General features: G+C 45.3%; 1 protein-coding gene across 1 annotated transcript in view; it reads left to right on the top strand.

Moving 5' to 3' along the window:
* Positions 1-10459: 10459 nt before the first annotated feature.
* The window catches only part of CAVIN2 (caveolae associated protein 2), a 31727-nt gene continuing 25646 nt past the window's right edge, over positions 10460-16540 (top strand). The window contains exon 1 of the mRNA XM_020810512.3: positions 10460-11157. Within this exon, the coding sequence (XP_020666171.3) occupies positions 10642-11157 (516 nt within the window). The 5' untranslated portion in view covers positions 10460-10641. The remainder of the gene's footprint in view (positions 11158-16540) is intronic.

The raw sequence follows: 16540 nt of genomic DNA on the forward strand, positions 1-16540 counted from the left end.
GGAGGGCAACAAAGTGGTTCAGCAGTAAAGGAAGTTACATACATAAGTAAAGGTTGAAGGAAACAAGCATGTTTGGCTTGGAGAAGAGAAGACTGATAGCACTATTCCCATACCTGCATGGAGACATGTGTTCTGTGCTATTTTCCCAGAGGCCAGGACTTGCTCTAGCAGGCTTACCGCAGAGGAAAGCAGATTTCAGTGGAACATACAGAGAAACTTCCTCATGATGACCCATGGCTTGACAAAGGAATTATTTGCTTTGTCAAATGGTAGGCTCTCCTTCACTCAAGGCCTTCAGGCATAGGTTGGGTAACCATCCTTTACAGATACTTTTAGCCCTGGGACTTTACGGGGTTGAAGAAGGATTCAGTGGTCAACAAAGTCTAGAGCAGATAGAAGAAGGAGGGATGCTGCCAACTGGAGCTGCTGCCAACTGGAGCTGATGGAGCAGAGGGTAGGGTCAACAGAAGCAGAGTCTACTTCAGGGATGGCGAACCCATGGCACACGTGCCACAGCTGGCACGCAAAGCCCTCTCTGTGGGCACGCAAGCCATAAGTTGCTATCGACAAATACTTACCTCTGATCCTGGATTTCGGGAAGAACTCTTGAGAAGGGAGGGAGAGCCAAGACAGCAATGGCTGCCGCTGCCACAAACACACACACACACACACATTTGGATGCCAGGCATGGAAAGACGTGGCTCCTGCCACCTGCGCCTTTAAGGATTGCACCCAGAGGCAGAGCACCGGGCAGGTGCTGGAGGTTGTGTGGCCGGAGAAGTGGGACTCTTCACGATGGTCGTGGTTGGTTTTGTCTGTGTTGCAGTTTGGGCACTCGGGCTCAAAAAGGTTCACCATCACTGCCCGACTCCATCTGGTTTGCTCCCCAACCTCCTCCCTTGAATGACACATAGAAGCCTTGTGCCCTCACCTCTGCTGGGTGGGAAGGTGGATAGAAAACTAGAGAAATGTGGAGAGGAATCTTTAGGAGTCGGGTGAGAGATGCCCACCTGCCCAAACAGTAGGACCACACCCTCCATGAGATGGTTTTTCATGTTTTGTTATTTAAAGAGACCAGAAGCAAGGTCAGCAAATGTACAAGTCCTACACTAAAATTCATAGGCAGATACAATACTATCAGATGGATCTCAAGCTTGAGTCCAGAACATAGCCATTCCTATTTTGGATGTATCTGTACAGGATTCTTCTCACTTATCCCAGTTCAGTCAAAGATGTTACAGTTGCTTAGGCATATTTGGGGGCAGTGGCTGAAGTCTCAGATGATCATTATGTTTCTCTGGGTCTCCAGAAAAGGATAAGAAATCTCAGGATGAGCAGCACTGGTGGAGAAGAAAAAAATTATTATGTGTGTGGGAGGGGTGTGCCGTTAAACCCCGTGTGCCCACCCCTAGCCATTCCCAGCTAACGCCAAGGCTGAGTGGCTCAGTGTGCTAAGAAATCAGTACCGTGTTTCCCCGAAAATAAGATAGGGTCTTATATTAATTTTTGCTCCAAAAACGCATTAGGGCTTATTTTCAGGGGATGTTTTATTTTTTTTTTCATGTACAACAACCTACATTTATTCAAATACAGTCATGTCATCTTCTTCTGGTTGCTGCACAAGGATGGAGGGTGTAGTTTCACTTAACTGGGGCTTATTTTTTGGGTAGGGCTTATATTACGAGCAACCTGAAAAATCATACAAGGGCTTATTCTAAGGTTAGGTCTTATTTTTGAGGAAACAGGGTATGTGTGCTGTGCTTACCTCCCTCCCAATACTAGTCAGCCTTGTCTTGTACATCATATTGTAAATATTCCCAGATCTTAGATTTGATTCTGAAATCTCAGGGAATGAGAAGCTGCTGACTTGGAAACCCTAGAGCAGCAGCAGCGAACCTTTTTGGGCCTGAGTGCCCAAACTGGGAGGGGGGGAAACCGAAACCCAACAGGCAGCGGGCCATGGTGGTGGTGGCAGAACCAGAAGTGGTGGTGGAAGGGGGAAACCTGGGCACGGAGGTGCCTCGAGACCCCACCCCGGATCCACCCCCAGCGCCAGCTGCTCCAGACCCTGGCCCGCCGCCTGCGAAGCGCCAGCACCGTGGTTGCAGCCTCCTCCTCAGGTTTGGCTGCAGGGGGAAGGAGCAATCTGACAACGTATTTATTTATTTATTTATTTATTTATTTATTTATTTATTTATTTATTTATTTATTTAATATGCCACCCACTCTACCCAAAGGTCTCTGGGCGGCTTACAACAATTAAAATGCTATAAAAATACAATAAAAAGATAAAAAAAAAACAATTAAAACAGATACTCTAAAAATTGCCATCAGGACCCACAGTTGATTTTATTTCAATTAAAAGCCTTCTGGAACAGGAAGGTTTTGACCTGGCACCAAAATGTCATCAGCGTCAGGCACCAGACGAATCTCAGTCGGGAGGGCATTCCATAGTCTGCGGGCAGCTGCCGAAAAGGCCCTTTGTCTACAAACCGTCCCTCTTACCTCCTTAAGGGACGGCTCTTTCAAAAGGGCCCCCTGGCTAGATCTTAACTGTCGGGTAGACTCATATGGAAGGAGGCGGTCCTCCAGGTATCCAGGGCCCAAGCCGTTTAGGGCTTTATATGTCAAATCAAGCATTTTGAATTGGGCCCGGGCAGCAACTGATAACTAATGTAATTTAATCAGAATTGGTTTGATGTGTCCCCTAGTGGCCCCACCACTCACCAGCCGCGCAGCTCAATCCTGGTCCAGTTGCAGTTGCCAGACTGTCTTCAAAGGCAGCCCCATGTAGAGCGCATTGCAGTAATCTATACGAGATGTTACCAGTGCGTGTGTAACTGTCATGAGACTCCGCTCGTCCAGGTAGGGCCGTAGCTGGTACAATTTCCGCAGTTGAAGGAAGGCGCCCCTGGCCACTGAATCCACTTGGGCTTCCAGAACTTATGGCTCACGTGCCCGCAGAAAGGGCTCTGCATGCCAGCTGTGGCACATGTGCCATAGCGCCGCCATCGCTGCCCTAGAGGATGCACAAAAGCACTATGTGCCACAATAACAGTCAAGGCAGGGTCCTGCCGGATGCAAGCATTTTCTCTCCTCCAGTTGGCTGTCTTTCACATGCCTGGGCATGTACTGGTTGTGAAAGCAAGGGCACAGCTGGCCACACAACCAGTTCTACAAAAGGCAGCCTACCTACAGCTGCCTGACTGCTGTTGTGTGAATGGTTCTTGGTCCTCGGGCTTTAAGCCGCCACCACTTGCTACGTACGACCACAATCAGACCCACATCAACACGTCCCTTGCTCAAGATTATCCTCCGGCATCCCATGACTCTGTCATAATCAGGGCTGGAAGAAAGGAAGACGCCATTTCTCAGAGAAAGGAGCCCTTCAGTCAATAATTTATCCAGCTAACAAAGAAGGCATGTTCTCTCCCTGCCATAAAAACAGCAATTGGTGAAAACTCCTTTGTGAAGAAAACCGATCCCTCCAGGGTCCACAGGGGGAATCGCCTAAAGGTGGTTTATGCCTTCTAACCTACCACCTGCCCTATGGGCAACTGCAAAACAAGCATAAGAATCCCACCCAGAACTAGATTCTTATGCAGAAATCTGACAAAACAAGCAGAGCAGCTCTTTCGATCTGGGTAAACGTACCTGAGAGCCTAAAGGGTTAGAGTTCAGCCTTCAAACTTTGCTTCCACAAAACAGACAACCAAATTCCTAGGATGGTAAGGCTCAGTGAAGTGAATCAATTAGAATTCTTTTCACAGATGATTTTTTTAAGAAGACGCCCTACCATGAATAAGACAGCAAGTTTTATTTGAGAAAATGTAGTTTTTAACAAAATATATACTAAAAATAGCTGCTGGAAACTGACATCATCATCATCATCATCACCATGTAATCTTTCAAATACAGAGAAGTGGTGCCAATCAAGATTTTCATTGCACCCACTACTTCCTAAAATTATCATTTCCAGACTCTGAATAGGAATCCTAGCAATAAATAAATAAATAAATAAATAAATAAATAAATAAATAAATAAATAAATAAATGAATGAATGAATGAATGAATGAATGAATGAATGAATGAATGAATGAATGAATACTAGCAAGTAGTATCAACAAGATATAATTTGATCACATAAAAAATTACCAACCGCATCCCAATCAAATTCACAAGAAACTAGATATGAGGAAGAGGTAGGAAGTAAGAGGTTGCTTCACCAACTGTCTTGAGAGCATTTCTAATCAAATGGTCCCCCCCACACATTTTGAATAAATATATAACACAAAACAAGAAAGGACTTTTTTATATTCTTTCATATTTGCCCATTACATAAATGCAGACCAAATGCTTAAAGGTTTGTCCCCTGATCCTCAATCTGGATCCTGCCTAAGAACGAGAAAATGGGTCAGTTTTACTTTCTCTGCATTCAGGTTTTTAAATTTCAGGTGCTTTCTATCTCAAATGGGCAAACATGTAAAATTATTCAAAAACTAATTAACATGAAATTCATCCCCAAAATCAACAGGTACATTTATGGCGTGTTGTATTTGCTTGGCATACAGGTTTCATTCATTCATTCATTCATTCATTCATTCATTCATTCATTCAATTTTTATATAACCTCACAGTAAAGAGGCACTCTCTTGGAGGTGTGCAAACCACCAGGATAACATATAAAGGCAAAGAGCATCTCAGGGGGGAAAAGGTGGCAACTCCAGTTCAGAAGTAACATAAGGCTTCAAACCTAGACTTTTCAACATTAAGCAATCAAAGCCCTGGCCTGGATATACAGAGATGCCAGTTTAGTTTTCCTCATATTAAAATTATGTATTTATAAATAAATCTGGTAGACATCAAGGTATCACAATACTCTTTTCTAAATTTCTGTTCCATTTTTGTTAATACATGTTCTAACAGGCATATGTGGCTACCTCTTTCAAACCGTCTACATTTGTAAATTTTAATTTCCGGTTTTTTCCATTCTAAGTACAAAGACATTTGTACATTTTGCTAAATTCTTATTTAAAATGAAATGTAATTCCCAGTCCCTCTCTAATCATTATCCTATGCATGGTGTAACTGTAGCCTTCCAGCAGCTATGTAAAGTAATCCAGTGGATCATCAGGCTGTGAACAGAATCCAAAGTCTGAGCTCTTTTCCAGCACTCATATCACAGACACATACTCTGTTTCCCCGAAAATGAGACCTAACCTGAAAATAAGCCCTACTATGATTTTTCAGGATGCTCGTTATGTAAGCCCTACCCCAAAAATAAGCCTGTTAAGTGAAACCCTGACCTCCACCCTTGGGCAGCAACCAGAAGATGACATAACTGTAAAATAAAACATCCCCTGAAAATAAGCCCTAAAGCATTTTTGAAGCAAAAATTAATATAAGACATTGTCTTATTTTGGGGGAAACACAGTGCCTCAACAGCACATTATAAACAGAGAGATCTAGTGCTTACAATTAGTAGTCAACATTTTTCATTATCTCATGCCAGAAGGATGAAACAGCTGGACATGTGGGTTAGGATGCCCCCCCCCCCATTTTACAGCATCTTCAGAAGTTACAGACTATGATGACCAGTGTGTAAAAACCTAGCTGGTGCCCAGTCGGATATCTACAAACCTCCTTTCTTTCTTTCTTTCTTTCTTTCTTTCTTTCTTTCTTTCTTTCTTTTTCTTTCTTTTTCTTTCTTTCTTTCATTCTTTCTTTTTTTCTTTTTTCTTTTTTTACTTGCTTGCTTATTTACTTACTTAACTTACTTAGCTGGCTTATTTAGCCAGCTGCACTAACTGTTTCTATAAATCTGAAAAACAGCATTTGATGCTCATCAGGAGGATATAATGCCACTATGAATGACCTGGTGGCCTCTTTCACTGTGCGCAGGAATACAAGATGAAATTGTTGGTAGGAAAGGTTTAAAATCTAATTCAGTTAAGTTTATGATGGAAGGGGCATTTAAAAAAAAATTAAGGGCTTCCCATACTGTCATATTCAGTAGATGTGGTATATGGATCACTGAGAGCACAGTTTGGATTTTTAGAAAACCCACCTCATCCACAAGTTTTTCAACTTAAAACACTCCATTGTTTCCCTTTAAGAGCTGTCATACACCTTTCTTGTCAAGTGGTAGGGCATGCATCCTTTGTGGCTTGCTTATTGTCTGTCTGTCTGTCTGTCTGTTTGTTTGGCTTCTGTACCACCCATCTGGCTACAGGCCACTCTGGGCAGTTTACATATTAAGCATACATAGTTCAAAAACAATAAACATAATAGTATGAAGTCAAAATAAGGATAAAAAACTTTTTAAATAATAATAATTGAAATAATACAAAATAATATAAAGCAGGACAGCAGGACTGATAATATAAATGTTAGAACCAATCAATGTATTAAGGTGCTGTAAGGTCTGGGAAGGCCTGTCAAAAAAGCCATGTTTTTAATAGTTGGTTGTTGCGGATTTTTCGGGCTCTTTGGCCGTGTTCTGAAGGTTGTTCTTCCTAACGTTTCGCCAGTCTCTGTGGCCGGCATCTTCAGAGGACAGCACTCCCAAGCCAACTACACCGGAGCACAGAGTGCTGTCCTCTGAAGATGCTGGCCACAGAGACTGGCGAAACGTTAGGAAGAACAACCTTCAGAACACGGCCTAAGAGCCCGAAAAATCCACGACAACCATTAGATCCCGGCCGTGAAAGCCTTTGCGAATACATTTTTAATAGTTGCTTAAAAATTCCCAGTGAAGGGGCCAGGCAGATTTCGGATTATTCCAGAGCTGAGGAGTGACCACCAAGAAGGCCCAGTTTCTGCTTCTCTCTTTCCAGGCCTCTCTTGGGGTCAATACTCTCAACCGTCCAGCATGGGAAGATCGTATGGGATGAGCAGATCTCACAGGGAGAAGGCATTCTGTCAGGTATCAAGCCCTAAACTGTTTAGGGCTTTATAAGTTAACACCATCACCTTGAAAGTGGGACGGAAATAGACAGGTAACCAGTGGAGGGCAGCCAGAGTGGGTGATGTATGTTGATGTCTCCTTAGCCCACTCAATAATCTGGCCGCTGTGCTCTGGACCTGCTGAAGTTTCCGTAGCAGCCTCATGGGCAGCCCCACACAAGAGACCATTATGAACCAGTGCATGAACTAGCATGGCGAGGGACCCAGTGTCAAGGTAGGAACGCAGTTGGGCAATCTGCCTTAGATGGAAATAGGCGGAGTGGACCACAGACCCTATCTGAGGCTCCACTGATAGCGCTGGGTCCCAAGATGAAAACATCCAGGCTGAGAACCACATTCTTAGCAGAGAGAGCACCTCCCCCCAATGGAGAGGGAGGCACCCAGTCCGCAGACACTAGGGTGCCCCACCTGCAGGATCTCCATCTTGCCCAGGTTCAGCCTCAGTCTACTAACCCTCACCCACCCCAGCACGGCATCTAGGCAGCGCTCAAGAGACAAGACAGTATCCAATGCAGAAGGATGGGAGGAGAGATAGAGCTCGGTGTCATCTGCATATTGGTGACACAAAGCTCCAGAACTCCTGATGACCTCCCCCAGGGACCTGATATAGATATTAAACAGCATTGGTGAGATGATTGCCCACAGATTGACTCCACAATTAAAAGTCCAAGGGGCGGACATCATATCACCAAGCTGTACTCCCTGAGGACAAGGTCAGGCCACCGATGCCCAATCCAGAGAGCCACTCCAGGAGGATACCGTGATCGATTATATCAAAGGCCGCTGATAGGTCGAGGAGGACCAACAAGGGCATTTTGCCCCTGTCAGTCTCCTTCCCTTATTGTTTAGCCTATTTAGCTGGGAGACAGCAGCCTCCAGCAGCCTTAGCTTCCAAGACAGGGTGAGAGAATGAGGGGACAGGAAGGGGTGGGTGAGCGGGGAGGAAGAAAATTGAATGGCACCGACAGAGAGCAAGGAGCAACGTAAATAAATGATCATTTCACGTCTCCTGTTCCTCCACAGAGGATCAAGGGAAGTGCTTAATTGATGGGTTATCAGGCTTCGAGGTGTCATTTGCTGTTAGGATGGGAGAAGCATGCCAAATGGCACATCACAGACCCTTTGAAGCCTGATCCACCCAAAACCCAAAACAGCCAGTCTGGAGAGGCCGTAAGATGATGCTAAATTTCCATTCAGATTAGTTCATTACAATTAAGTCATTACATGGGAAAGGATTCAGAGGTGGATCCACAAGCAGTACAGAAGCACCTCTTGGGATTCTCATCTCCCTGACATGGGCTGAATACATGAACAAAGCCTTAAACCACACTGCCCTGATCCAATGACAAATTCCAAGTCATTTTTTCCCAGTTTACTCACAGATCTTCTGCATGAATTATTGCTGAATGGAACACAATTCTAAAATCAGGGGCACTCCAAACAAAAAAAATCATAACTTTGAAACTGGATCAGCACCAAATTGTGTATATATGTAGCAGACAATCTGCGCTTGCTCTTTGCCATATTTTGGGGTGTTTGGGCAAAAGGTTTTCAAGTACTGTAATGAATTTTTTTAAAGAGTAAAACTGTTTTACACCGCCACTCCAGCCCCGTGAGGATGCCAGCAACTTTTTTTGTCTGCAGATTTAAAACAGATCAAATATTGTACATTGAAAAGACCAAGCTACCCTATCTTGAAAAAGAGTGGTTAGTCTTGGTCCCTTTTTAAAAAAATTTGGAAGGAATCTAAGTTTCAGGGGGTAAAATACTGATAGTAGTGAGCAGAAGAGGGTATCCTGTAGACCAGTGGTCCCCAAACTTTTTGGGACCATGAACCGGTTGGTGGGTGCGTGCTCCATGCGCGGGGGGGCGGCGGCACAGACAGGTGTGATAAGGTGAGGTGGATAGCCAGTGAAGGCTTCCTCAGGAAGAACTGTTTATTTCATTTCATTTATTTAAAATACTTTTACTCAGCCTTTCTCCATCTGCAACCTTATCTGGTGTTTCCTCAGCAAGATAAGGTAACACGAACCAGCTTAAATTCCAATTTATTAGGGCATACTTTGAAAAATGTATTACCCTCCCATACCCACCCCATCATTGGAATGCTTCCTGTCGTATCCATCCAAAGGCGCTTATTCTGTTTTTTGTTTCCTTAGGGTGCTTCCAGAGGAAGTGGTTATTCACCCCATCACCCATTCTCCTTCACTGTAATTCACTGTAATCCAGGAGCGCTTTACGTGGCATCGTTCTCTACCTGTGACACTTTCCCCCTGCTTCTCCCACCTTTTTTATTTACTTGGGGAAAGTCTAGTAAGCAGAAAAAATGCAACCTGTGGGGGTGCTCGCCCCCAACGATAAAACTGAGCACCTCCACTCAGTCCACAAGCTGCTACTGCGGTGTGCGTAGGAGACACACACACACAAACATCATGGTGCTTCCAAATTAGAGTACCTTCTAATTGCTACTGCAGGGAGCTCTCTAGGTGGAACTGTCTTCTGCGTTTGGGGTGGTAAGGAGAAAAAAAAGAAAAAGAAAAAAAGTAGTAAGACAATCTGTGGAAACTGACATCATAGGCGGGATATAAATAAAATAAAATAAAATAAAATAAAATAAAATAAAATAAAATAAATAAATAAATAAATAAATAAATAAATAAATAAATAAATAAATAATCTTGGAGCCCCATGAAATTTTGCAACTAAGGCAGGACAGTTGCACCATGAAAGCCTCCCTTGGGAGCACCCACAGTGATGGGGCTAAATTCTATACGTAGGCAAAGAGGGAAAACTGCCTGGAGGCACAGATTTTGGGTTTCATGAAAGAACAGGCAGGCTGCACTTTGCTGTTGTTGTATTTTTATGTGTGGTGCCTCCATGCATATATGCTACCATGGAACCTGACTTGGGCACACAGGTGGGACACTGTTAGCTGCTTCACCTCAGGCAGCCCAAGGACTTGAGCCACTCCTGTCAAGTTCCTGTCCTCTCTGGATTCTTGAAGGCTGTAAAGACCCCCGATCCTACGTTTAAAAAAGCGCAAAAAGCACCCACAACCCTCTAAATATTTTCCTGCACAATAGAAATATGATGTTCTCAAGCTGTGGTTGTTTTTCCCCAGCTATTTCCTTGCTGTCGTCCAGGACAAACGCAAAACTGTTCTTTCCATTAAAGTAATTTAAAACACGGGGGGAGGGGGGAGAGAGGAAGAAACTTTGTGAGGGAAGACCCGCCAATTTAAAAGTTTACAGCCGCTTTCAGCCACTGGGCGCCAGAGCGGGCCTTCCCTCGGCCTGCGAGTGTTGTGTTTTTTGTGCGTGCGTGCGTGTGCCTGTTGGTGTGAGTGTGTTGGTGTTTTCCCCGCCCTTGCCCATGAAGTCATGAGGGAAATATGACATTCCTCTCACAAAGCAAAGAGGGCGAGGGAGGAAGAGGAGGGGGAAAAAGTTAAGCTCGCAGGGGAGAGCCTCGCCTTCCTCCTTGGAGGTGACGGGCGGATCGGAAAGCAAAGCGGGGGCGGCTACAGCGACTCTCCCTCCCGTCTTCGCCGGCCGCCCGGGTGGGCGCAGGCACTCTTTCGGGGAAGGCCACTTCGAGAGCGGGCCGATCCCGGCGCAACAAACCAAGAAGTGAGCGATCGCGGTGCGCCCGGCCCCGCTTCCTCGGCATCGGCCATGGGGGAGGACGGGGTGCAAGCGGAGAGGAGCAGCGCGTACGCCTCAGCCGGCGTCGACGGGCCTGTGGAGCCCAGCAGCAGCCCCAGCCCGGTCCCTTCGGGCAGCCGGAGCCCCAGCCTGCAGCAGCAGCCGCAGCCGCCCTCGGCGGCACCCGGGGGGGAGGCGATGCGGGACAGCTCGCAGCAGGTGAACGCCATCACGGTGCTGACCCTGCTGGACAAGCTGGTCCACATGCTGGACTCGGTGCAGGACAAGCAGCAGAAGATGGAGCAGCGGCAGATCGAGCTGGAGGGCTCGGTGAAAGGCATCCAGAGCGACCTGAGCAAGCTGTGCAAGAACCACACCTCCACCTCCAACGCGGTGGCCAAGCTGCTGGAGAAGTCGCGCAAGGTCAGCGCCCACACGCGCGAGGTGCGCGACCGCATGGACCGCCAGTGCGCGCAGGTCAAGCGCCTCGAGCAGAACCACGCGCAGCTCCTGCGCCGCAACCACTTCAAGGTGCTCATCTTCCAGGTCAGTGGCCGCGCAGCGAGGAGGGGGGGCGAGGGATGGGCGGAGGGGGCAGAGCGAGGACTCGTCGTCCCCCCTCCGAGAGAGAGAGAGAGAGAGAGAGAGAGAGAGAGAGAGATGGGCACCTTGCGCCTGGCGGAACCCTATCCAAATAAGCGCCCATCTCCACTCTCTCTGGACTATGAAGGCTGCTTGCTCCACGTGGTTGTTGCGAGGGGGGAAAGGGAGAGGGGGTACAGCCTGGGAAAAGTGGGGTGAAGGCCCCATCATCGCCCACCTCGGTTGGGGGAGTCTGGAAGTTGGAGTCCAAACAAAGCAAAATTTACAAGTGCGAAGTTGGATGGAAATCGGAACGGCCACTCTCATTATAGGCCACGAAATCCTGTTCTTCTCTGGAGCTGCGCCTATAGATCTCATTTATTGCTCACTGGTCTCATTCACAATCTGCTACCTCCACCCTCCCACATTCAGTCTCTTGTCTCCCTAACACTCACACACACTCATGGTAAACAGAAGGGAAATCAGGACTGGCTGGGAGTCACCATCCTAGATGTCATCCTACCAGATGTGAGCTGAGCTTATTCAGAGCATGCTCAGAGGCACAGTTCTGCTCATTGATTCAAGTGTTCTGGAGTTGAGCTCAGATGTGTTTAAAAAAGGGGAGGGGGAGAGATGAACGTGCTCTGTGTTCCTGCAAGCGCGATCATACATGTCCAATTTTCAGTGCCTAAAAAACATTTCGTTGGTTGCCACCAGATTGAGATAGGTATGAATCATCATAACTCTCAGCTCCAAAATTCCATTAAGTAAACAGAGGCCACATTGATGTGCTCTGGAAAAAAAAATCTGTTAACTGCTGGCACTGTGACTCAAGCTAACCAGAGGTTGGCATCCTACCTATTTTCTTTGCAACAAACGGTTGCTTCTGTTCCCTCAAGTTGTATAGTCATTGATCTAGGGCTAAGGCATTGGCTTATCCTCTGGTCCTATGTATGTTTACTCAGAAGGAAATCCCACTGAATTCAGGCGTGCCTGTTCTCAGATACGCTCCGCTTTGCAGCTGTAAATATTCAACGATGAACTTGTCAGTTGTATAAAGAGTGCATTGAGCTTTCAATTCATGATGGCGTTTAACTAGGTAGTTAAATTTGTGTAGGCCTTTTTTTAAAAAAAAAACACACCATGAATTTGTATGGTTTCCTGTCTGCAAATAAATTTTACATGGCTCCTCCCTCCAGAGAAATCTAGGAACATATTTGGACAAACTTTCCTCCAATGGTAGATGGTTCTGACTTGGAAAGTAAGTCCCCTAAAAAGTCACTGAAGTTTTGTTCCTTATCAGATCTTAAATCAAAGCAGTGGCTTGAACTTCACCATCTCCTCTTCTTCATCTGGCATTAGTGTGGATAATGTATTTATGTATTTTGCTTAAAACACAGTTGCCACACACACACCCCTTAAGCCGTCGTAAGATGTAGTCTGAAAAATGAAGTTGTACTTTGCTCTCCTCCTGAGCAAATCATTCTAACCTCCTCTTTTTCCTCGTAAGGGTTGTTTTAAAATGGCTTTGCTGCTTGAATCTGCTTTAAGCACTTCTGTTTACTCTGCAGCTATCCCTGTCTGCTGATAAAGCCTCCGTCTCCATTGTGTGCTTACTTACCCGAGATCAGAGCTCTCATTTCCTGGACGACTGTCTATAATTCATTGTTAAATATATTATACCGTGGCCCAGGCAGCACCCGTAAGATTTGATTAGTGGGTCAGTGAAATGAATGCAGTGGTTCCCTTCCAAGGATCATCTTTCTCCCCGAGTTATCACAGCTTCTTCTTCAGTAATACCTTAGTTGATACATAGGTATTCTTACTTTCAGAGGTTAGCCACTATTCGTCACTTGCAGCAGAAGCAATAATAAAGTGTCCTTTAGCATTTTAAAATGAACATAGTTATGAAAGCATAATAAAATCGTATGCTACAACAAATTTTTCAGACAGTAAGATGCCTGCCACAAAGCCCATAGTGACTGGGTTTTGGTTTTTTTTGTTTTTTTGTTAAATGTAGCCTAATCCTATGCATGTTTACTTAGAAGTAAGTTCCATGAGCCTTTGTTCCAATCCCAAATATTTTTCTACTGGGTGCAGTGCTAGCTTCACAGAAACCCAGATCTTGTAGCAATGTTTACTCTCTTCAGCTGAATATAAATAGCTCTGTGAGTTCTGGATTCAGTCGTAAAAACGGACCTTCTGAAATTCCATCAGTTCATTTTCCCACTCTTTCATCATCAGAACTTCACGGACACAACTTCACAACTTCACCAGGAGGCAGACGTTAGGCCTGATTAAGCCTCCTGCCCTTCCCCACAGCCTCCAGAAGGGCAGGAGGAGTGAGTACATTAGCCTTCTTTCATCTAAGCAAAGAAGCCAAAGAGCATCCTTAAAAGGAAAGCCAGCCCTTGCCTATGTGTGATCGAAGGTCACCCACGCTGCATTTTAATCACATTCTTATGGGCAGAACACCACTGAAATAGCCATGGCATTCCGGGATACGTATAGAGTGTATATATGAATGGTATTCCAACCTAGTTTGTGTGGCAAATTCTCTGAATGGGGGTGTGGGTTTTTTTTTAAAGAAATGTAAGCACGTTAGGTCTCATCTGAGTTACCTTCCCCCCCACCCCATCGTCCCACCTTGTGCTAGTTGGTGTTACGTGGTGCCCGGATGAGCATGGATGTTGCTGGAGCTTCTGCTTGCACATATCCTTAAAGCCCAACTTTTTTTTTCTTTTAACGAGATCAGCCCCTTTTCAAAAAAGTGGTCCAAAGAAAGCAGCTTCAAGAATGAGCTTCTCTCCAGGATTTTTGCTTTCTAGTCGGCCGTGTTGTTTCAGGAGATCAGTGCTAAAGTGAAAGCTTCTGCGTTGAAAAGTTGTTGTTGCTTGGACTCTCCTCCCTATACAAAGTGAATTTTTTAAAAATGAAAAATTCTGCCGGAGGTTGTGTTTTTTTTGAAACCCGGAAAGCCAGGGGCTTGTCACTCTTCATAATCACTGCTAAGCCTTGTGCTATCTGGGTGGCATGAAAAATGCCAATATCATCAGTACACAATCAGGTCCTTACAGGGCAACAAATCCTCCATCTCGCTGGACCCATGTTCTGGTTCAGCAAAAACAGAAACAAAAGTAGAACAGAAACAAAAGTGTTATGGAACCTTATGAATTTATTTTAGCATGGGCATTTCTGTATTACCATCAACTATCAGAGTCTGTGGAAATGGACTGCAATCCATGAAAACTCAAACGGAATTAAATTATTAGTCTTACATCTTATAACAATGCTGTGGTTTTGTTTTTGTTCCTGATTCATTGTTCATGAAAACTTTGTTCAAGTGAACAGCTTCCCCTTGATTCTAGGTTGTATTTTTGTGTTTTGACGCAGCACCGGAATACTCCTAGAAGCAGTTCAGATAGGTATACAGCTACTTCGGAAATTCTTTGTATGAGCAAGTGTTACTAGACTTAAGATCTGGAATTTGAGATACTTCTCATTGTTTGCCAAAACAAGAACTGTAATGACCTATGATTCTGTAACATGTACATAAAACGTATTTCAGAATACATTGCTTAGGGCCTCTGATATACGTAGCTTGGAAGACGGTAGGGAAGATCCCATTTTGAGAATGACGGAGACATCAAAATAGAGGATATATAAAATAGCTCAGTGAGTTAGGTATCTGACTGCAGTGGCTGGGGTTTTTGATTCCACACTGTGCATCACAGGAGAACAGCCAGCCTGTTTAGCCTTGGGCAAGCTGTCCAGCACCAGAGCACCCCAAGAAGAAGGGAATGGGAAAGGATACCTATAAAATTCACCATAAGTTGGAATTGACTTCATAGCATGTTGTTGTTAAAATACAATTGCCCTTGGATTAAATTTTTGCGTGAGAAAAGCTTTCAGAAAAGAATGTATCCCAATGCAAGGGCAACTTGTAACCAGAGCAAGGGTACGCGTCCCCGCCCCCAAATTTCAGGGTGAGGCACACAAAGGTCAAGACAAGAGGATACATCTATAATGTTTCTCATAGAGATGCTTCCCACCAATTTTATCTACATCATAGTGCTGTGACATGCCTTAGGCTGAAAGATACTGTTGTAAAGTTCTTCTCTGAGCTGTATGGCTCTGTGGGGATTTGAGCTCATCGGTCCTAGTCCAGATTTCTAGCGACTGGAATATCATGACAGGTCCTCATCCTGCCAGTAACAGTGTTGGTCCAAGCCATTTTGATGCCACAGTGGAGGACAAGACAATGCAGTGCCACCCTGATTCTGTGGCTCCAGAGTGGCCACCGAGCATTACTTCAACACTGGCAACGGGACAGGTGTCCCACCACTGTACCTGAGAGTAGATGGTTCACAGGGAGCGAGTCACATGACACCTGCCGCCCACTCTTGCAATATCCTGCTATGACTGCTGTCCACTTACTGCTCTGCATGCACCTGTTTGCCATCTCCCCCAACAAGTTCTGCAATGTAGGGGTGATGGCGGTGGCTGCACCAATTCAACCATGAGTCATATGAACAGAGCAACAGATGCACATACATCATGCCTTCCCAAACAACACTGTCTTTGTGCCATGTTGGAAAACAACAGTGAGGCAAGAGCACTAGCCAGGCCAGTAGTGAGCGAATGAGCAGGAAAGCAGATGGCATATCATCACTGCTCCACCCAAGAGGATAGACGTTGCTAAGGGGGAGAGAGAGAGAGAGAGAGAGAGAGAGAGAGCTCAGTGGGAATGGTTGGGCAGCATGTCCATCATCTCCCTCCTCAGTTGGCAGATCTCACTGTGCAAAAGGTGATCTGTGGTATTGTCCATGTGATGTGCTGGTTAGAGCCTTCAGAGATTCTGGTTCAAATTTCCACTGAGCCGTGGAATGGAAGGATAAAGTAGGCAATACATTTACCATTTTCTGCAGTCATGTGATCCCCTAAGTGATCAATATGTCTCTTGCTCCTGGAGAGTTTTAGTAAAAGCAGTTCACCTTTTCTTTTTTCTTCTCTTGTTCTGGGAGGATTTTCTTCTGCTGCTGCTATGGAGTTGGGAGGCAAGGGAGTCCAATGGGTCCAAGCCATGGGAACTCCACTTCATCTGTTCCTGCCTTAGTGTCTAGCATTGCTGTAACTCGGGCAGGGTAACTGAGGATTTGACACAAGGTACCAAAATTAAAAAGGCTCTAAAATATACTGCTAGAAAGGCACAAAACAGCCTCTTCATATTTGCTTCTGGAAGAGGATGAACCTGCCCTGAGTGTGTATACCATCTCCAACTGTTCCTCACTGAGCAAAAAGACGCACCAAACTGGGGGGCTCAGCATGGAACCAGTATGGCTCTCAT

The sequence above is a fragment of the Pogona vitticeps genome, chromosome 1, assembly GCF_051106095.1.
Source record: "Pogona vitticeps strain Pit_001003342236 chromosome 1, PviZW2.1, whole genome shotgun sequence".
NCBI lineage: Eukaryota > Metazoa > Chordata > Lepidosauria > Squamata > Agamidae > Pogona > Pogona vitticeps.